Source organism: Spea bombifrons, chromosome 12 (assembly GCF_027358695.1).
Source record: "Spea bombifrons isolate aSpeBom1 chromosome 12, aSpeBom1.2.pri, whole genome shotgun sequence".
NCBI classification, from domain to species: Eukaryota; Metazoa; Chordata; class Amphibia; order Anura; family Pelobatidae; genus Spea; species Spea bombifrons.
Window position 1 is genome coordinate 191018 of NC_071098.1, and position 21968 is coordinate 212985.

The following is a 21968-nucleotide window of genomic DNA, read 5'->3' on the forward strand; positions in this document are numbered from 1 at the left end:
AGTAGATTGTATGAGTATATGCTGTTAGAATGGGTGTGTGTGTCACTGTATGGTGTTAGTATGAGTGTGTGTTACTGTATGACAGTAGAGTGTATGAGTATATGCTGTTAGAATGGGTGTGTGTGTCACTGTATGGTGTTAGTATGAGTGTGTGTGTGTTACTGTATGACAGTAGAGTGTATGAGTATATGCTGTTAGAATGGGTGTGTGTGTCACTGTATGGTGTTAGTATGAGTGTGTGTTACTGTATGACAGTAGAGTGTATGAGTATATGCTGTTAGAATGGGTGTGTGTGTCACTGTATAGTGTTAGTATGAGTGTGTGTGTTACTGTAGGACAGTAGAGTGTATGAGTATATGCTGTTAGAATGGGTGTGTGTGTCACTGTATAGTGTTAGTATGAGTGTGTGTGTTACTGTAGGACAGTAGAGTGTATGAGTATATGCTGTTAGAATGGGTGTGTGTGCCACTGTATGGTGCTAGTATGAGTGTGTTTGTTACTGTATGACAGTAGATTGTATGAGTATATGCTGTTAGAATGGGTGTGTGTGTCACTGTATAGTGTTAGTATGAGTGTGTGTGTTACTGTATGACAGTAGAGTGTATGAGTATATGCTGTTAGAATGGGTGTGTGTGTCACTGTATAGTGTTAGTATGAGTGTGTGTGTGTTACTGTATGACAGTAGAGTGTATGAGTATATGCTGTTAGAATGGGTGTGTGTGTTACTGTATGGTGCTAGTATGAGTGTGTTTGTTACTGTATGACAGTAGATTGTATGAGTATATGCTGTTAGAATGGGTGTGTGTGTCACTGTATAGTGTTAGTATGAGTGTGTGTGTTACTGTAGGGCAGTAGAGTGTGCATGTTAGAGTATGGAGTTAGAATAACGCACTGTGTGGAATTTATTAGCTACAATAGATGATACATTTATAAACAGCATGTGACAGGTGACTGTGTTTTGTGCACACGCGTGATTTGCAGTCTATTTTTGAGCGCAATCGTTTTCTCAGATTATGGCTTTACCGTGACAAGTTCCACACGTTTAATTATCTGCATCCAAAGCCATTAAACTGTGGAGTGAACTCGCTTCGGCCCTAATGACCCCTGTGCGTCAAGCAGCTCAGGCTCTTCTATGTGCTCGGAAACCAGATGACTTCCCACGGTCCACTTCTCCGGCCTCCCCTACAGATGGACATCAGGGCAGGCCTCCAAAATAAGGAGCCTCAGACGTTGCCCAGAGCCGAGCCCAGAGCTAGTGGCCAGCAGCTGATCCGTGGATGCCTAGAGGTCAAGGCTATTTGTACGAGCCACACACCAAGGGGTCACATCCCACCATAATCCCTCAAGGGCCGATGGTCAGGACGAAAGATCCGAAATCCAGTAAAAGACAGGTCTTCCCGGAGCCGCGACAGAATAAGAGGCTATTTCCATGCAAGATGGAGGACCGAGCAAGGTCTGAGCTCTTACAGCCGCCGGATTAGACGGGCAGACGGCTCTGATCTGCCGGGGGAAGGTGGGTTTCTGTGCTTTGGGCTTTGGATGATAAGCCAGTGAGGGTCTGTGGTCCCCCGCTACCAGCCCTCTCTTTACATGAAATGTATAATATATAAATGGGTAATTTTTCTTGCATTCTGTATCAATGATGTCGTTTAAGGGGGTTTTTTATAAAATAATCTACCGATTATGACCGACTATGTTACATAAACTCTGTTTATTGTGGGTGATAAATAACACAGATCCCGGCGCTTTGCCCCTTTGGGTGGGAGTTCTCTGCATTGAGTCAGCAGCGCTGGGGCTGTCGGGGCACACGGAGGGGTAATTATTGCTCCATTACCTATTTATTTTAGGGCTAATATTTTGACTGGAACCTCGGATCTTTGCTGAATTCTCGCTCTTTTTCCTGACCAACGCATTCTAATTAGATCAACGCTTAAAAAAACGCTTCTCAGCAGCCGCAGGAACGCTGAACATCTCATTAACTTCTCACTTCTTATTTTCAGCAAAATTACTGATAAAAATGTGCATCTCCGCTCGCCGGAGTTTGCAGCCTCCTTGGCTCATATCAAACATCTCTCTCGTCGCCCTGGATGCCAGCTGTTGCCATGACAACCCGCAATAATAGAAGCTAATAAATTAAAACGAGATGCTCGTTGAGCAATTATTGTCCTCCTTTATGCGAGTTTCTTGCTAATTTCGCTCATAAGGGAAACTGCAATAAAGCGCTGGAGGAATAATAAGTCTATTTCTAGAGGATATTAGCAAACAAGGAAAAAACCTTTCCCCTTCTTAAGATCAGTGATTAAGTGATTTAGTTATTTCAGGATGTCTAAATTAGATAGAGAATTTTATTTCCATATTTATTTATTAATTTGGATCTTTCATTGGAGATAAAATGAGATTTTTGAAACATTCACTAAATTCCCAATATTAATGTGCACGTCGGAGGTAGTTGAGATCATTAAACTCCAGACATGTTCCCGCGCGCTACCTATTGGGTGATAAAGTCGGTGAAACTGAAGAAATAACACGTAAGAGGCACATCCCGTGTTACACGTATATCCCGGGTAGAGGAACGGCTGTCACTCCTGGGGAAAGGGGTGCAAGTGTCCCCCTACACTCTCTCCACCGCTAACACCCCAACAAGCCCCCCCATACAGGCTGGGGCGTCCCTCCCTCCCAAAATCTGACCACCCCCGGTGCCAATTGCCCCCAAGTCCACCCCTGCTTTCCAGCAACCACATGCTGAAACATCCCATTGAAAGCGTCAGAAGATCTACTGGAGCAGGCCTAATACCGCCACTTTCATGCGTGGTTCACGCTCCACGCCGTCATGAAAGCAGCGGGCTTTACAGGGCTACCCTCCAGTTCCTGAGCGAGGTGGCCCCATGGAGCTGACGGGGTTAACCACGATCTGCACATTATACTGACACGTTTCATCCGGTTCAGAACGGGTCAGCGATACATTTTACCCGCAGACCCCCAAGGCGGTCACATGTCATCTGACGTCAGGTCTCACCTGGGTCAGGATGCTATTGGCCGGCTGGTTTGGGGAGTACGAGCCCCCCAAGTCGTTCCTGAGTAGGTTGTCGCTGTGCATTTTGGTTTTCAGGCAGGTGATGTAGCGGTTGCAGAAGTCTTTGCACAATTCATTCACCTTCTCCAGCTCCAGCAGGTGGATCCGCAGAACCTGGATGGCTTTCACCATCTGGGAGAGAGAGACGCACATCGCGTTAACACCGCATCCCCCTGCCTAGTGCATTAACCCCGTGATGACCTGAAAGGGGCAGCTTTGGGGGTCTTGCTTTACATGTGACACGTTCTTAGCCGCCCGCCCCTGTATGCGGCTGATACACCCCCCCTCACAGAAATGCTAGCGCTCCAGTAACGGAATCATCATAAATGAGGGCGGACAATGACATCATCAAAAACATATATACATTTCTCTCATAGTTACTAAAATACGGCCGTCTTGGCAAAGTGGTAGTGTAGCATTTATCACTCATGAACCGGCAGCCCCTGGATCTGCGTCTGGGATGAGATGGTAAGTAAAATGTTTGGACGTATGACCTCACAGCGAGTGAAATGCTCTGACCTCGTCCACACGTTGGGTGTAACGCGATATACACGACGTGCGCAGAAGGCCCGGCGGCTCTGGCTCAGAAGTTGTAAAGTCCATTAATAAAGAGATCGGTGTGAGGCGGATAAGGCGGGAATCCGCTGACAATGGTTTTCTATCCTGCGTCTCTCTGCCGCGCATGTACAGCACAGGAATATCTGCGCAACATCAATCTCCCACTTAGCGTGGTGCGGCCGGGCAGTATATCTGTCCGAGGGAAGAGTTACGGTGCCACGCGAGACGTGTGCCGGGCTGTAAGGAACACAGATGCTGAATTAATTGCCTGCGCGGCGCTCGGCGGCTGATTGAGTTGATAATGGCGAGATCTGACCTTTCTCTGTTTTCTAATTATGTGCATCTAGGCTGCGCAGAATACATGATTTCTGCTCTAATGATGTCTAATGTCGCTGGCCTTTTCATCCTCTTTCCGCCAGAACAGTTTTTTCTGAATTTGGATGGAAGGCGCGGCGGCGCATGGTGCGGTGGAGAGCTGCCGTAGAGGGCTGTTGGCAGAGGCTCCTGGGATGTGGATGCAGGTAATTCCATCGCTTAGTGGAAGTCCTTAATGGTTTCTCTGAGACCGGTACGCGGCGGCAGGTTCTATAACCCACCGCTCTGATCCGAGGGCGAGATCCGTTACCGGCGTCTGCGCCGGGAGGTACCGGCAGTAAATATTAATCTCATAAACCAGGCCTGAGCTGCCGGGAGCAAAACCGCATTACTGCAGCTTCCAACGTAACAAATTATTGTTGCCCTTGAAGTGGAAAAAGTGAAACCCATTAACTCCACGCTCATGCACAGGGGCTCAGGGCCCTCGCTCATGCACAGGGGCTCAGGGCCCTCGCTCATGCACAGGGGCTCAGGGCCCTCGCTCATGCACAGGGGCTCAGGGCCCTCGCTCATGCACAGGGGCTCAGGGCCCTCGCTCATGCACAGGGGCTCAGGGCCCTCGCTCATGCACAGGGGCTCACGGCGCTCGCTCAAGCACAGGGGCTCACGGCGCTCGCTCAAGCACAGGGGCTCACGGCGCTCGCTCAAGCACAGGGGCTCACGGCGCCTGCTCATGCACAGGGGCTCCCCCCAGGGGAGACTTAACGATTACCGAGACTCGCACTAAACTCGTTTCCAGCGCTCAGGACGACGTCCTGCACCCAGCGCCGTTTAGGAGATGTGTAAATGCTTTCTTTCCCGGCGCTGTTCGCTTGCGCGGCCCTCCAGTCGCAGAGATTACATTCGCTGACCTTTAAGATGCAATCCCTCCCAGAATTCACTTTGAAGAGACGGACTATTAACATTTACCCGAAAGCCGAGCAAAACTCTGAATAATAAGCTGACGCTTCACAGATTGGGCGGCTAACGACGGACGACACCTTCATTAATAGGAAGTTATTTTATACGCGCCAAAGAGCGGGGACTTGTGTGCCGCTTTCTGAAAGTGTCACAAATCGTGTATTGAAATTGTTTAATTCAGGGGCTGTTTCCGTGGATTGCCTGCCGTGGTCGGGGCCAGGATTCCCATTTGGTCCCGTTTTACTTTTCTTAAGCGATGAATAAGTTAGTGATCTCAGTGATGGCCCTTTCCTCATCCGCATTTTTAACCTCCGTGTGACCAGTGGGCAGGGGTGGCCCTGGAAGGAGGCCGAGGGCCAGCGGCTCTCACCTGTGTAACAATACATCGTGCGACGTCTCACAGACTCCAGGGGGTCCCAGCTAATTGTGAGACTAATGAATTTCTTGACTATAAACACAAATATTCACATTTACCAGATTATCGAGTTCGGGGTCTTCGCTGAAAAACGGTTTGTGCTCCTGTTCCTGCTGGTGGACGAAGTTCTCGATGTCCACGTCGAAGCTGGCAGAGGTGATGCACTCCGAGCCTTGCGTGGCCTGTTCACATTTCTCAAACAGCAGTGTTAGGAGCGGGAAGAGCGGGTGCCTGGGGGCAAACATTCATATCAGCCATTAGTCATTTAACCTCTGTGTCACTGCCTATATTCTGGCACACCAACAGTTAAGCCTCTGGCTTTGGTCAGGCCAGCGTTATTGGGGCGCAGTGGTGGCGAGGGGCGCAGGTCGGATCAGAGGGTAAGAAGTAGAGTTAAGATTTGGGGGGGGGGAAGCGCATTCTGCCCCGAGCTTCATGAAACGGGTTGCAGAGAACTTATCCGACAATCAGTGAATCTGTCGTGCCCCCGGGGTTCAGACCAGCCGCTTATCTGATGGCCCAGCGGGCAGATACCCAGCTAGGAAGAGGATGGAAGCCACTGGAACCCCTGGACCGCGTAAAATGGGCCCCTAACCATTCATTTGTAGAAAAATATAAAAGCAAAGTAAGAATAAGTGCCACGCTATGTGGATATGTGAGCGGTAGCGCACCCCAAAATCCCAACCAATATCCACAAATCACAGCCGAAGCTGCAATGCAAGGGTTAAGGGCAATCAGAGGCTCCTTGTTTGCAGTTAATAACGTGGTGGTTTCTAAAGCCGAATCTGCGCTAATCCCTGTTTAATGCAGGAGTCGGGGGCAGGGATATGAAATCACAGGCTGGGGTAGGCGTTATTGCACCTCCCGAGTTCCCGGCGGACAGCGGCTGCCATTTAAACAGGAGATCAATTAAAAATGAAAGAGCAAATGAGCCCGTAATCGGGGCCGCGGGATCAGTCAGGTATCGCCTGCCCCAGCCTCTGCCAGGGACATGTGGGGGGCGACCCCCTCCTCTTCCTTACTCCCTTATCCCCTTTCTTCTCTCCCCCGCCCCCCTCTCTCCTAACTTTCTCCCATGCCTCCTCTTTTCTCTTCCTCCATCCCTCATCTCCCTCTTGCTTTTCTCCCTCCTTTTTCTCTACTCCATTCCTCAACTCCCTCCTTCTTCCCTTCCATCCCACTTTCCTCTTTCTATTCCCCAATCCTCCTCTCTTATGCCTGATCTCCCTCTTACTCTCTCTCTCTATCCCATGCCTCATCTCCCTCTTTACCATTCGTCCTCTCCCTCCTTCCCTTGTCTCTCAATCTCATCCCTCTCTCCCCATCTCCTCCCTTCTCTCCCTCCTTCCTCTCTCCCCATCCCTCTTCTCCCTCTCCCTCCCCTTTGTCCCCATCTCATCCCCCCCCCCCCCCCCGGCTGACGGGCAGAGCTGTGCTGAATGCTCTCAATTAGGCCATTAGAGGAATTCATTTCGCTTTATTAGCCGGTGTCAGATCCTTTTTATTAGCGCCTGCAAACGACCCTCTGTCTGCAGTAAAATGTCATCCCCGTCCAGGCCTTTTATTTGTTCTTCGCTGCCGAGGATCAAACTCTCCTTAGAAATAGTTCAGAAAAGACATTTATTTGCCTTCTAAATCCTGCTGCCCTTTAACCCCTTCATGTCCGGCAGAGCTGTTAACACATTTAACATTTCCTGGGCTGCAGATCAGGAAGCCAAAGGTATCTGCCCTGTGTGGCTCTCCAGCCCTATAATGCTGGCCACAGAAGGGCCCCTCGGGCTCCCTGGTGACGATGTATATGTAATAGATACATATATATATGTAAGATGTGCCAGTAACATATATAACTTTCTCTGTTCTCTATTGTGACTGCACTACGGCATCTGCTGGCGCTATATAAAGAAATGTAGTGTACGGAGGTGTCCCGGAGTCAGGACCCATATGTGTGAGACATTCTGCTGTCACCTACATTTAATAATCAGCTGAAAGATGGCTGTGAATTTTATAGGGCGCACATTATTACCCAATTAGTGCTAATTTTACATACTGTAACGGGGGGATCGCCGCTGAGCTTGCAGAATCCAGGCTCTGAACTCAGAGCGGCCGCCGCCAGAAGCTTCTTATTCCATTTTAAATGACACAGAATTTTTACCTAAATTGAAAGATTCACATGAAACGGAAACCGGTTACTGTGTGAGGGGCAAGAGCAGAAGGGGGCTCAGGGGCCAAACCTTCACATCCAGCAAGAGCAGCAAAGATCCAAATAGACACTGGGTTATCAACAACAGGAAGCCGTACACGGGAACGGGCCGGATATTACATACAGTACGGGCTGGATATTATATACAGTAACATACAGACTGTATATAAGAACGGGCCGGATATTACATACAGTAACATACAGACTGTATATAAGAACGGGCCGGATATTACATACAGTATGGGCCAGATATTACATACAGTACGGGCCGGATATTACATACAGTAACATACAGACTGTATATAAGAACGGGCTGATATTATATACAGTACGGGCCGGATATTAAGAGTACGGGCCGGATATTACATACAGTAACATACAGACTGTATATAAGAACGGACTGATATTATATACAGTACGGGCCGGATATTAAGAGTACGGGCTGGATATTACATACAGTAACATACAGACTGTATATAAGAACGGGCTGATATTATATACAGTATGGGCCGGATATTATATACAGTAACATACAGACTGTATATAAGAACGGGCCGGATATTATATACAGTACGGGCCGGATATTACATACAGTAACATACAGACTGTATATAAGAACGGGCCGGATATTACATACAGTAATGTGTCTGAGGTACCCACGGTTAGTACGTCTCTTTTATCCCGCCGTTATACCGGGGCTGTATCTCGCGGTAATCTGTCTGAGGTACCCACGGTTAGTACGTCTCTTTTATCCCGCCGTTATACCGGGGCTGTATCTCGCGGTAATCTGTCTGAGGTACCCACGGTTAGTACGTCTCTTTTATCCCGCCGTTATACCGGGGCTGTATCTCGCGGTAATCTGTCTGAGGTACCCACGGTTAGTACGTCTCTTTTATCCCGCCGTTACTGCTCCAGCAGGAAAGCCTCAGAGAGCGCGTGTTAATTTGAATTGAATAAGATCTTGTAAAATTTATTGACATGAAATGAGAAATCCGCGTGCCGGCAGGCAGGAAATTTTAATTAAAAATGTCTCTGGAAGCCGGTAAAAGCGAAAAAAAAATCAGTTCACCGAGCTGGCAGGACCCGTCATGCCACGGAAACCGGCACCAGCCAAAACCCGGCCTGGAGGAAGGCCTGTGCCGACCCGAGACCTGCAGGGTGCCGAAAAAAAGCATACCCGGCACCGCGAGGTACTAAACACCCGGCACCGCAAGCTCCTAAAACCACCCGGGGGCGCGAGCTACTAAAACCACCCGGGGGCGCGAGCTACTAAAACCACCCAGGGGCGCGAGCTACTAAAACCACCCGGGGGCGCGAGCTACTAAAACCACCCGGGGGCGCGAGCTCCTAAAACCACCCGGGGGCGCGAGCTCCTAAAACCACCCGGGGGCGCGAGCTCCTAAAACCACCCGGGGGCGCGAGCTCCTAAAACCACCCGGGGGCGCGAGCTCCTAAAACCACCCGGGGGCGCGAGCTCCTAAAACCACCCGGGGGCGCGAGCTACTAAAACCACCCGGGGGCGCGAGCTACTAAAACCACCGGGGGGCGCGAGCTACTAAAACCACCCGGGGGCGCAAGCTACTAAAACCACCCTGAGCTGGAGGGCAGCGGACGGGTCTATTCACTAAGAAGCAAAGTGTTCAGTTGAGTTAACACAACTTGTATGCCCTCACCTGCAACTTTCATATTTTTGTTTGAGAGTGCTAATGGAGGGCAGCTTTAATGAATATAGTCGCACACTCGCAAGCACATGTACTTTTGTGGGAAGACTCGAGACTGTAGCCAGAGGAGGAGCGCAGCTTAGCGGAACAGGCCTAGGGGGAGGGCCTTAGGGGTTTTTAATGGTATAGGATTGGTGGTAGTTTTAATGGGTGGGGTTTTGGTTTAGGTATAAATGGGCAGACATTTTAGATTATGTCACATTTAATTTGAGCCACCTGTTTTTGTCCCTCCCTGTTTTTCGGTTTTTCTTTTTGGCTTCGCTTGGTCACAGCGGCTGGGCTGGATTGGTTAGGTGGGGGGTAAAAGGGGGATGTTTTGGTTGGTTATGGTTGTCTGGTTGGTATGGTTGGTTCATTTTGGTAGGTTTCGAGCTGGTCTGTGGCTCAGAACCTGGGGTGATAGGGGTATCTCGGCATGCCCCTACTGTTGGTTTGGTGTTAGTGTGCACCTCACTGGTATAGTGAGGTTTACGTGTTATAATTTGGGGGTCATTGTCTATGTGTTGATATGTGGGGAATGTGTGAAGGTTATATTGTGTTATTTGTTGTGGACAATCACTTATTGTTTGGTATGTTGTATATATGTTTATGTATATTTATTCTGTTATGGTTTATAATAAAGCTGTGGACAATTATTTTCCATCATATCTGTGTGGTCTCCGTTATTGGGTTCACAGTGGGGTAAAATGTTTGGTGTTCCTTCTCGACGATGCGCCTGTCAAGAGGACTCATGCACGTGCTTGTAGAGTACGCAGCGGAGCCCCCTTCCCACGTTGTCTGCCACAGAGACTCGCGTTAGCATGTGACAGGCGTCTGAGCGCCCCGTACCTGTAGACTGCACGCTTGTCAGCTTCTAGCTGTGCCTGAGGGTCGATGGGGGCCCCGGGGACCGGGTTGGCTGGAGCAGAGGATGTTGGGAGATGCACCGGCTGGGCTTTGGCCTGCTGCTGGGCTGTAGCCGTCATCTGCATGAAAAAGGAGAAGATAGAGTTATTAGAAATACGCATCAGTAGCAAATAGTGACATCACACAAGAGGCAGCTACATGGATTTACCCCGCAGCAGGAGCCCCAACCCCAGGACCACTTTATGATTAACCCTGAAATCAGGCTTATAGATGGAGACAGACGTCCCGGAGCTGGTGTATAGATACAGACGGACGGACGGACGGACGGACGTCCCGGAGCTGGTGTATAGATACAGACGGACAGACGTCCCGGAGCTGGTGTATAGATACAGACAGATGGACGTCCCGGAGCTGGTGTATAGATACAGACAGACGGACGTCCCAGGGCTGGTGTATAGATACAGACAGACGGACGTCCCGGAGCTGGTGTATAGATCCAGACATACGGGCATCCCGGAGCTGGTGTATAGATACAGACAGACGGACGTCCCGGAGCTGGTGTATAGATACAGACAGACGGACGTCCCGGAGCTGGTGTATAGATACAGACAGACGGACGTCCCGGAGCTGGTGTATAGATACAGACAGACGGACGTCCCGGAGCTGGTGTATAGATACAGACAGACGGACGTCCCGGAGCTGGTGTATAGATCCAGACAGACGGGCGTCCCGGAGCTGGTGTATAGATACAGACAGACGGACGTCCCGGAGCTGGTGTATAGATACAGACAGACGGACGTCCCGGAGCTGGTGTATAGATACAGACAGACGGACGTCCCGGAGCTGGTGTATAGATACAGACAGACAGACGTCCCGGAGCTGGTGTATAGATACAGACAGACGTCCCGGAGCTGGTGTATAGATACAGACAGACAGACGTCCCGGAGCTGGTGTATAGATACAGACAGACGGACGTCCCGGAGCTGGTGTATAGATACAGACAGACGGACGTCCCGGAGCTGGTGTATAGATCCAGACAGACGGACGTCCCGGAGCTGGTGTATAGATACAGACAGACGGACGTCCCGGAGCTGGTGTATACAGAGGACATGTGCTCATGTGGGGATATCTCTGTATGAATGCATGTAGCTTTAAGCGCATCTTTTTTTGTAAATGTCTATGATTTGACAGGCTTTGGTTGAATAAAAAAATCCCCACAAACAAATAAGAACACAGCAGGAGACACGTAATACGGTTTAATCTCCAGAGAGAGCGGATCCCCTCCGATTGATATCCGCAGATCTCTGCCACGGATCAGGCTGGCTTGTGCTGCGCCATATAACTGAAAATACAGACGGGGCCCGGCAGCATCGGCTATTCCGGGGACCAGGCTACTCCAAGGGGCTCACTAATAACACGCAGGATAACGGTGCAATATGATATGACGGCACCGGCCAAAAGACCCCATTAATATCTCAGAGAGAACACAGAATGGATCCTGCCAGGATCCTCACTGCAAGATCCCTGGCGCCTCCTGTGACCGAATGGGGAATTGCACTTGTGCTCTGAATCAGAGCGCAGTCCCTCCCCGGCCTTTGGCGGCACTCTGGCGGCACTCACCTGCTGACTCTCTTGGTAAGGGGGTGGGGGCACACTCTGGGTGGCCATCATTGTCAGAGCTGGTGCTGGGGAAACATGTTGCATCATGGGAATGATTCACATCTAGAGCCCTGTTGAGGGGGAGAAAGTTTTCTTTATTAAATAGATATGGATCCATCACAATTACTTCTGTAAATAATCAGAAACGTACAAATGAAGGGGGGGCGCTAATGACGTTTCACGCAGCTTTTAGTTTCCAAATTTTAGATTTAGAATTTTTTAGAATTTATTTGCAAAAGAATCAGTCTCTGAATGATGCAACATGTCACCCCGGGCAACGAGACAGGTAAGTGCGCATGGTGTTAGTGGGGCAGGATCTAGTAAGAACTCAGCCTTCTGATTGGGTGATGTAGGGATGGGTGGTTTGGGGGTGAAACGGGAAGGGTTGAGGTGGAGGGGTGTGTGGTGGGATTGGTTAAAGGTTGGGTTAAGGTTGGAGAGGGCAGGAGTTGGGTTAAAGGGGGGTAGCGATAGGTTAAAACAAGGATTGGTGGGTTGGGGTTGAAGATGGGAGGGGTGGGCATGAAGCCCACCTTGAACCTCCCCCATGCTCCCTATACAATAAAATACCCAGGGGAGTACAAGGCCTGCTTATGCACCCCCCTCCCCATAGCCTGCCCATTGGGATAGGAGGTAAAAATATGTGTAACCCTTTGGAGAGACCCAGAGCCGTGTAAAAACCAACTAAAGGGTGAAACCTGTGGAGAGAAAAAAAATTGAGTCCTAATTTTAGGAAAAAATAACAAAAAGAAATCCCATCCGCACCTGATGGCGGCGGAATGTAAAATGGCAGCCGGCTGCGCGGTTTTTATATATTCCCATCCACCAGCGACCCCCAGTGGCGAGAGGATGCATTGCGTCATCCACCGACCAGACGTTACTGATCGCCAGTTATCCGTGGAACTGAGTGGGGCAGTTATCCTTTTATTTACCCGTTTAGTTTATAAAGCCGTTTCTATACACATTATCGGGGCTTTTACGGCGGTAGAACCCTGCGATACCCTCAGGGTATTCTGACCTCCTAGAAAAGAGGGGCATCGGGGGGGGTAAAAAAGGGACATTGGGGTATCAGGGTTTGGGAGAGGGGCTGGCCAGATATTTATCAAATATTTGCACATTATTAATCACATCAACAAACATTAGAAAAGAGAGTTTCACACATTCCGGCGAGCTGTGACTCCGAGGCTGGAGCCGCCTCTTCTACTGAAAGACAAAAACCCAGAACCCGCCGGCAGATCGGCCCCCGCCGGCCCGTTTCTCCTGCTGTAAAGACTCAAACCTTAATGCCTATCCCATGCATGTTTACATTCCCTCGCTGTATGAAACACACATTACCTCTCACACAAAGAAAGAAGGGCAGACAGAACGAGACGGAGGCCGAAACACAACCTGTGTGACACGCAGAACGAGGCGCTACAAGCTGAACGTATCGGGATTCCGCTGTCAGTGGCGTCATTTCACTCCGTGATTCCCAGTGGCGCCTCCTGCAGAGAGTCGCTTATAATTACAGCAAATAAAACAAGTCCCCCCACACAGCTCCGCGCATGTGCCTCGGCCGAGAGTTACTAGAGCATTATGTTCATCGGGACAGAAATATCTGCATCGTTCAATCACCCAGGAATATCCTGCCTGAACACAGGTGTCGATGTTCAGCGGCCCTCGGGAAAAGAGACCCAATGCCTGGTTGGCCCCATTTTTGTGTAAATGGGCAATGATTTTGGAGTAACCGTTTAGGACCCCAACATCCCAGCAAACCGGGGCCCTCAGAGAGGGGGGGCCATTCTAATCGCTGCACAGTGGGGATGGTTGGGGTGCGACGCCGGCTTTTAAAACACTTTGTGAGGACGAAGACCCAACAGAGCGACACGGAAAGGGCAACAACACAAGACCGTTTAAATAAAAGCCCCGCAACACGCTACATGTGTCCCGTGGAACACAAACCACCTGCCCCAACGCTCCAAATAACTGCCCCTGCGAAGCATCATCGTAAAGCGGCAGAGACGGGGGCTCCATTACTTGCCATTCTGTGCTGGTCCGAAAGTCATCCACCAAGCAAATGCCTCCTGGGGGCAAAAGGGTAACGTTATCTGCCCCTGCGATGCTGACATCCACCGATCAGTATAGATGGTAACTTTGGTCCAATGTCTGTGATCTGTCTCGGTTCTGGTCAGACTGGTTTCTAACCAGATACTAATTATTAGGACTCGTTATCACTAATTGATCCATTTCTTTGCTCCGTAGCCACCAGACCCGCCGCAGTCCCTGCTCCAAATGGAAGACGAGCCCAAATCTCAGACTCTAGACTGAGGCAAAGAGCCGGATCAGTGTGCCCGGTTCCCGGCCTCCGGCTCCATGTCTTATCTGAATGTAAACTTTGGAAACTAACAAGCTCATTAAATCCGGGCTCATTAGGAGCTGCTGACATTAGCCCATTAGCCAATTAACATTCCACTAATGGATCTGCTGCTTCATGGGGCACAAAGGGGTTAATTTGGGCCGCTGGTTAATTGCCCCTTGTCTTTCTGAGAGTGTAGGTTTGCGATGCGGAGTGCGATGCGGAGTGCGGCTGGAGATACCTGCTGATCCGGCACTTTTATTAGGAAAGAATCCAATTTCCCGCGTCGCAGGGAACTGCCGCCCGCAAACCGCGGCACAAACCACAGCACAAACCGCAGGTGACTGGTTCGCAATCAGTAGAAATTGTCCGAGCCGCGAGGGCAGCAGCCCCAAGCCGGGATAATGTTATCTGTTTGTTTCACTCTCCAGCCTTTAAATAAATCTGTCGGCAGAAATAATCGCCCCGGTAATTGCAGCGTCGGCGGCTCTGCAGGAGAGCGACATCTCTAATCAGGGGAGAAAGAAATGTTGGTGGTGGGATTAACGTCTCGGGAGACGACGTCCTCACCCCCGGGGGAACCCGAGAAGCGGGCGTGCCGAGCAGAGACCGGCTCCGGTCCCGCGGGGCACAGAGCAGAGACCGGCTCCGATCCCGCGGGGCGCAGGGCAGAGACCAGCTCCGATCCCGCGGGGCGCAGGGCAGAGACCGGCTCCGATCCCGCGGGGCGCAGAGCAGAGACCGGCTCCGATCCCGCGGGGCGCAGAGCAGAGACCGGCTCCGGTCCCACGGGGCGCAGAGCAGAGACCGGCTCCGATCCCACGGCGCGCAGAGGTGAGACCGGCTCCGATTCCGCGGGGCGCAGAGGTGAGACCGGCTCCGATCCTGAAGGGCGCAGAGGTGAGAACGGCTTAATAGTGACATCACACTGGTGCACGCACTGAATTATACGTTGATAGTGACATCACACTGAGCACACACTGAATCACACTTTAATAGTGACATCACACTGAGCACACACTGAATTACACATTAATAGTGACATCACACTGAGCACACACTGAATTACACATTAATAGTGACATCACACTGGTGCACGCACTGAATTATACGTTGATAGTGACATCACACTGAGCACGCACTGAAGTACACTTTAATAGTGACATCACACTGAAATACACATTAATAGTGACATCACACTGGTGCACGCAGTGAATTATACGTTGATAGTGACTTCACACTGAGCTCACACTTAATTGTGACATCATACTGAGCTCGGATTGGGTTACACGTCAATAGTGGCATCGGACAGAGCACACGCTGAATGTAATTTAGAAAAAGCACAGCACTTTGCCTAGTAAATCGGATGACATCAATATTTCATCATCATAATTTATTAATAAGGCTCCAACGTATTCCACAGAGCAGCGCACTCACGATATTAAAGGAAATGATTCAGGAACATTATCTCATTAACAGACCGAGGAAGAATAATCCAACCTTCCACTCCTCAGCCGAGGTCACGGCAATCACTTCGCAAGCGAAAACACTTCGAAGTCGGTTCAGTAAGTGGCGCAGAAGACGCCAGCAGCATGAGCGCCTCCATGTGGCTGGTGGCCCATGATCACATATCGATGAATCGCACGGCCTGTAACGGTCATTAGTTAAAGCATTAAATGCGCTCCGCGGTGAACCCGCTTGGTGTGATTCCCGGCGGCTGCGCTCTGGGCTGGTATTCTGCGGATTGTATCGGCGGTGGGTCCTCGTCTATTTGTATTATGAAGAAGCTGCAGCTAACAGGACGGGGAGCGTAAAGTCGGACCTGGAGGCTGCCAGAGGAATTGGGCTCCGGCGGGGAGAGTAAAGCCGGACCTGGAGGCTGCCGGAGGAACTGGGCTCCGGCGGGGAGAGTAAAGCCGGACCTGATGGCTGCGGGAGGAATTGGGCTCCGTCGGGGAGAGCTCGGCAGGCTGGAGCGGCAGCATCTCTGTGGAGAACTGGAATCCCGTGCTCCAGAAGAGAACCTGCGAGCGCTAATCGTTTCCATTTCTGCTAAATTAAACCAATTTAACTCTTTCTTGCCATCTGATACCTCGGGGTTAAAGCTGTCTGCAAGGCTTTGACCCGAAAGTCTCCCGAATGGCCAGGATTTCAGGGTTTTTCTGGTGGCCGCCAGGGAATCGGTGCCTCGGTCTCTCCCCGGGTGCAGGAGATGAGTCTTCAGTAATTGGGCAGATAGAATTTCAAAGAGTGAAACACGAGATGCAGAATAACAGCGGCCCGCGTATTCAGTGAAGCTCCCGCTACGGCTGAGGCTGACGGGACGGGGCGGAAAAACCTTGCTGCTAATTCCTTTACATTCAGCCGCATTACAGGGATTCCTGCTTAAAACCGATAACATCACTTCGGCTGCCGGCGCTTAACCCTTTAATGGCTTGCAGGATACAAATGATACAAGGAATGCCGATATGTTCAGCTTGGGGGTGAGAAGGGAGAGAAGACAGAGAGACGGGGAGAGGAGAGAAACAATTAAATACGTAAAGGGGTTTAATAAAGGACGGGAGGGAAGTTTATTTCAAAGGAGAAAAGTTACAACAAGAGGCCGGAATCTAACACTAGAGGGTCAGAGACTGAGATGGAATGGAAGGAAGTTTTACTTTACTGAAAGAGTGGTAGATAAGTGGAACAGCCTTCCAGCAGAAGTGGTAGAGGGTAATACAGTGAGGGGATTAAACATGCATGGAATAGACATACAGCTCCAGAATCCTGAGACCGATAACTGATTAAGGTTTGAGTCGTTACAGCAGGAGAAACGGGCGAGTAGACGGGGGCCGGATGGGGCCGATCTGCCAGCGGGTTCTAAGTGAAGGCCTTTAGGGCCCGGCGCTCGTGATGGAATCCGGCTCCTGGCTGCGAGCGGCCGGCTCTCCCCTTTTGGGAAAAACTTAAAAAGGTAATTGACTTTTTTTAATAAACATTTAATGCAGAAACTTTATTGGCAATCAAACCTGACAGAGCTCGTTAAACGCGCGCGAGGCCGGAGCCTGGATCCACGGCTTCCTTCCAGAAACCACTCGGCCCCTCGCATCGAAACGAAAAGTCGCGTCAATAAAAAAGGCAAAACGCTGGTTTTATACCCCATTCCGCTTAATACGGAGTCTGAGCCGAGGCCGCTTCACCGCGTTCAGAGCGGCTAATAAATACCCCCGGACCCCCGAAGCATGTTCCCGCTTTATGGAGAGCACGAGACGCGGTACATGCGCACTAATCCCGGCTAAGGAACTGCTTGGCTTTCCTGCCTTTACCGGGCAGATCACGCGGTCGGCGGCCGGGGGTCAGATCTGCGCATGAACCCCACAAAAGAAATGGAATAAGCAAACGGGGGCCGGCTGCATCCCCAAACCCAGATTTCCTCTGTCGGACCTTCCAGGACCGGTTCCCGCGGGTCAGAAGTCCTCATTCTGGAGGAGCGAGCAGGACGTGTTAAAACGTTGTCTCTTTTTTGGTTCCAGGCAGGATTAACAGCAGGTTACGGGGTCTCGCCGGCGGGGGTAACAGCAGGTTACAGGGTCTCGCCGGCGGGGGTAACAGCAGGTTACAGGGTCTCGCCGGCGGGAGTAACAGCAGATTACGGGGTCTCCCCGGCTGGAGTAACAGCAGGTTACGGGGTCTCGCCGGCGGGAGTAACAGCAGGTTACGGGGTCTCACCGGCGGGAGTAACAGCAGATTACGGGGTCTCCCCGGCTGGAGTAACAGCAGGTTACGGGGTCTCGCCGGCGGGTGTAACAGCAGGTTACGGGGTCTCACCGGCGGGAGTAACAGCAGGTGATGATAAAGCCAACTGCGGCTGAAAGTATCCCAAACCCTTCATGCTGAGATGGGAGTCTTATCTCCCAGTAACCATCGCACACCGGCAGCAACCGCCCCTCCATGCCCCGCACGCGGAGACAGCAATAAGCGCCAGCTCTTTGGGCCACAGGCTCTAACATTCGTATATATTTATTAAGATAAATTCCTCATAAATAAGATCCGGTTTCACCCGTTCCTCTTCACTGCGTGGAACGTCTTATTATTACCGCCAAAAAGGGACAATCCTTACCGAAATCTTCATTTTTGTCCTTAAAGCTGCTGTTCCACTAATCGCTCTCTCCAGTGTGTGAAGCAATAACCCTCGGAAGATCCGCCATTTTACTTCTTTTTTCTATTACCACAGAAACTCGGTTATGAAGTTTTTCAGTTTCTATAGCAACAACCTACCAGTGCCTGCTTTCCAATCACATGACAGGCGCTCCCAGCAAAGTATGAATGATGATTATTCGATGATTAGCGCTGCGTTCTGTTACGAAAGAGTTAAACTCTGCGGAGGACGAAACATTTATCTGTAAAAGTCTGGAAAGTTTAACAACTAATAAAATATTCCTTTTGATTGGTCCATCCATTGGTTGCCATGACAATAAAAGATATTTTCAAACTTTGCATCAGAATCAGAAGCACAGAAACTGTCATGGTCCCCGAGGAAGGACATGAGGAGTGCGATTCACGGCCACCAGTGAGTAAGGAGGGAGCCGGTGCCTGCGCGGCGCTGAATGACGCCTAGAACCAGGACACTTGGGAGATTTCGGGTTAGGAGGCGACTTTATCTTTAAATTTTTCTTACCATGAAAACTAACGCCGGGATCCGCCGCGTCCAGCGTGTCCGGAATCCGGTTATTTACAGGAGACTCTGGGCTGGGATTCAATCCACCTGTGAACAAGTAACAATAAAATCCACGTGAATCTATCAGAGCATCAAATATAAAAGCCGTACCTATAGAGAGCGCCGGCAGTCCGGTGTCTACAGAGAGCGCCGGCAGACCGGTACCTACAGAGAACGCCGGCAGTCCGGTGTCTACAGAGAGCGCCGGCAGACCGGTACCTACAGAGAGCACCGGCAGACCGGTACCTACAGAGAACGCCGGCAGTCCGGTGTCTACAGAGAACGCCGGCAGTCCGGTGTCTACAGAGAGAGCCGGCAGACTGGTACCTACAGAGAGCGCCGGCAGTCCGGTGTCTACAGAGAGAGCCGGCAGACCGGTACCTACAGAGAGCGCCGGCAGACGGGTACCTACAGAGAGTGCCGGCAGACAGACCGGTACCCACAGAGACCGCCGGCAGACGGGTACCTACAGAGAGTGCCGGCAGACCGGTACCTACAGAGCGCGTCGGCAGACCGGTACCTACAGAGAACGCCGGCAGACCGGTACCTACAGAGAGCACCGGCAGACGGGTACCTACAGAGAGCGCCGGCAGACCGGTACCTACAGAGAGTGCCGGCAGACCGGTACCTACAGAGAGCACCGGCAGCGGACGCAGATTTAATGGCGGCTCTTCATGCTTTACAAACAGCAGAGTGAATGTGTAACGAGGAGCCGGATTATTATGAATACAATAACACAAACCAGCAAATAAATCTCACAATAACACAAACCGGCAAATAAATCTCACAATAACACAAACCGGCAAATAAATCTCACAATAACACAAAGCTGCGAATAAATTACACAATAACACAAACCAGCAAATAAATGACACAATAACACAAACTGGAAAATGAATCTCACAATAACACAAACCTGCAAACAATACAGAATAACACAAACCAGCAAATAAATCTCACAATAACACAATCTGGCAAATAAATCTCACAATAACACAAACCTGTGGATAAATTACACAATAACACAAACCGGCAAATAAAATTGAGAATAACACAAACCGGAAAATAAATCTCACAATAACACAAACCTGTGGATAAATTACACAATAACACAAACCGGCAAATAAAATACAGAATAACACAAAACGGCAAATAAATCTCACAATAACACAAACCAGCAAATAAATCGCATAATAACACAAACCTGCAAATAAATTACACAAACACATTATTAAATTACACAATAACACAAACCCGCAATACATTATAGTTACACAGCCCGGCAAAGAATTTACGCAACTATACAAACTTGCTAATAAGTTAAACAATTACACAAACCTGCAAATAATTTACACAAATCAACAAATCAAATGAATTCCCTTTTTTCAAACAAATTAGAAATGTGTACATTTTGAGATAATGAGGCGGCCAATGTCAGTAACGGGAGCGGTCGTCGTATAATCACGGTATACGGGGGGGGGCAGTCACTAATACCAATTGCTCTTTTGCTGAGACCCCCATTCTGACCCTGTAATCTGATCCCCCAAATCCCACAAGTGGATTGTAAAGAACAGACCGCGGACCCCGAGCTCCCGACCATCGATACACGCGGCCGGCTCTTTGTGATTATTATTTTCATGATGGAATCGGCAGAATTTCCTTGAGCGAAATATGTAGATTTTGGAAAACATTCGTTAATTTCTTTGGCAGAAACGAGGCGAGTAACGGCCTCGGTATAAAGAAGCAGCGGCCGTAACAAGAGAGGAAAAAATACAAATTATTTCAGACTGTGAGCGTTTTCGCTTCCATCGCGTTTTAACGAGTTTTGTTTTCCCGTTGTAGAGATTTAGTAGCCGCCTCCCCGCCGAGCGACAATCTGGGACAGAAACAGCAAATTCTGCGTCTGTATTCGGGTAGAAACCGGTTATGATTGGGAGATAAATCTAGTGGTTTTGTACGATACAAGCGCAGTGATGGCAGAGGAGAGCTGGCCAGTCCAGCCGGCCCTCTCTGAATCTATTTTTGTTTATTCGTTATTTAGGAATTAACTTGATTCCCAGCTATAAATGCATCCCCGGCTTCGCCCCCCATATCCCCGGCTTCGCCCCCCATATCCCCGGCTTCGCCCCCGATATCCCCAGCTTCTCCCCCCATATCCCCGGCTTCGCCCCCATATCCCCAGCTTTACTCTCAATATCCCCGGCTTCGCCCCCCATATCCCCAGCTTCTCCCCCCATATCCCCGGCTTCGCCCCCCATATCCCCAGCTTTACTCTCAATATCCCCGGCTTCGCCCCCCATATACCCGGCTTCGCCCCCCATATCCCCGGCTTCGCCCCCGATATCCCCAGCTTCTCCCCCCATATCCCCGGCTTCGCCCCCATATCCCCAGCTTTACTCTCAATATCCCCGGCTTCGCCCCCATATCCCCAGCTTTACTCTCAATATCCCCGGCTTCGCCCCCCATATCCCCAGCTTCTCCCCCCATATCCCCGGCTTCTCCCCCCATATCCCCGGCTTCGCCCCCCATATCCCCAGCTTTACTCTCAATATCCCCGGCTTCGCCCCCCATATCCCCGGCTTCGCCCCCCATATCCCCAGCTTTACTCTCAATATCCCCGGCTTCGCCCCCCATATCCCCGGCTTCGCCCCCCATATCCCCAGCTTTACTCTCAATATCCCCGGCTTCTCCCCCCATATCCCCGGCTTCTCCCCCCATATCCCCGGCTTCGCCCCCCATATCCCCAGCTTTACTCTCAATATCCCCGGCTTCGCCCCCCATATCCCCAGCTTCACACTCAAACCCCGGGGACCTGAGACTCCAAGATGACGCTGAACAAGACCTTTAATAAGCGCGATATTGGAGCTCGCCGACAGGGTTAAAGTTCATGCCGTCTGAGGTCGCACGAGGTAAGTCGCCAGGGGACGGTAACCGAACCATCCGCTGCCTGAACGTAATTAATCTGCTGGGTCCTAATTATCTCCTCCAAGTTGCGTCTGAAACACAAACCTTAATTATGAATCTTAGTCAAGACGTTCAGGTGAAGATCATGATGCAAATGAAAAGGGTTAATAAAATACAGACGCTCCGTTACCAGGGCTTCCATCTGAGCGCGTGCGCGGCTTGGAGTCTCCGCACGGGGGGTCCTGGCCGCGGGATTAATATTATTTTTCTTCGGGGTTTACATGGA

General features: G+C 50.4%; 1 protein-coding gene across 2 annotated transcripts in view; it reads right to left on the reverse strand.

Annotated features, from left to right (window-relative positions):
- Positions 1-18830, reverse strand: part of PKNOX2 (PBX/knotted 1 homeobox 2) — a 35203-nt gene extending 16373 nt beyond the window's left edge. The window contains exons 1-5 of one of the 2 annotated variants that reach the window (XM_053452274.1): positions 18740-18830; positions 11709-11818; positions 10071-10207; positions 5381-5552; positions 3017-3205 (exon numbers count right to left, since the gene is read on the reverse strand). In XM_053452274.1, coding sequence (XP_053308249.1) covers positions 3017-3205; positions 5381-5552; positions 10071-10207; positions 11709-11795 — 585 coding nt within the window. In that variant the 5' untranslated portion in view covers positions 11796-11818; positions 18740-18830. The remainder of the gene's footprint in view (positions 1-3016; positions 3206-5380; positions 5553-10070; positions 10208-11708; positions 11819-18739) is intronic. The other variant, XM_053452275.1, reaches the window with a different exon arrangement.
- Between the last annotated feature and the right edge of the window lie 3138 nt (positions 18831-21968).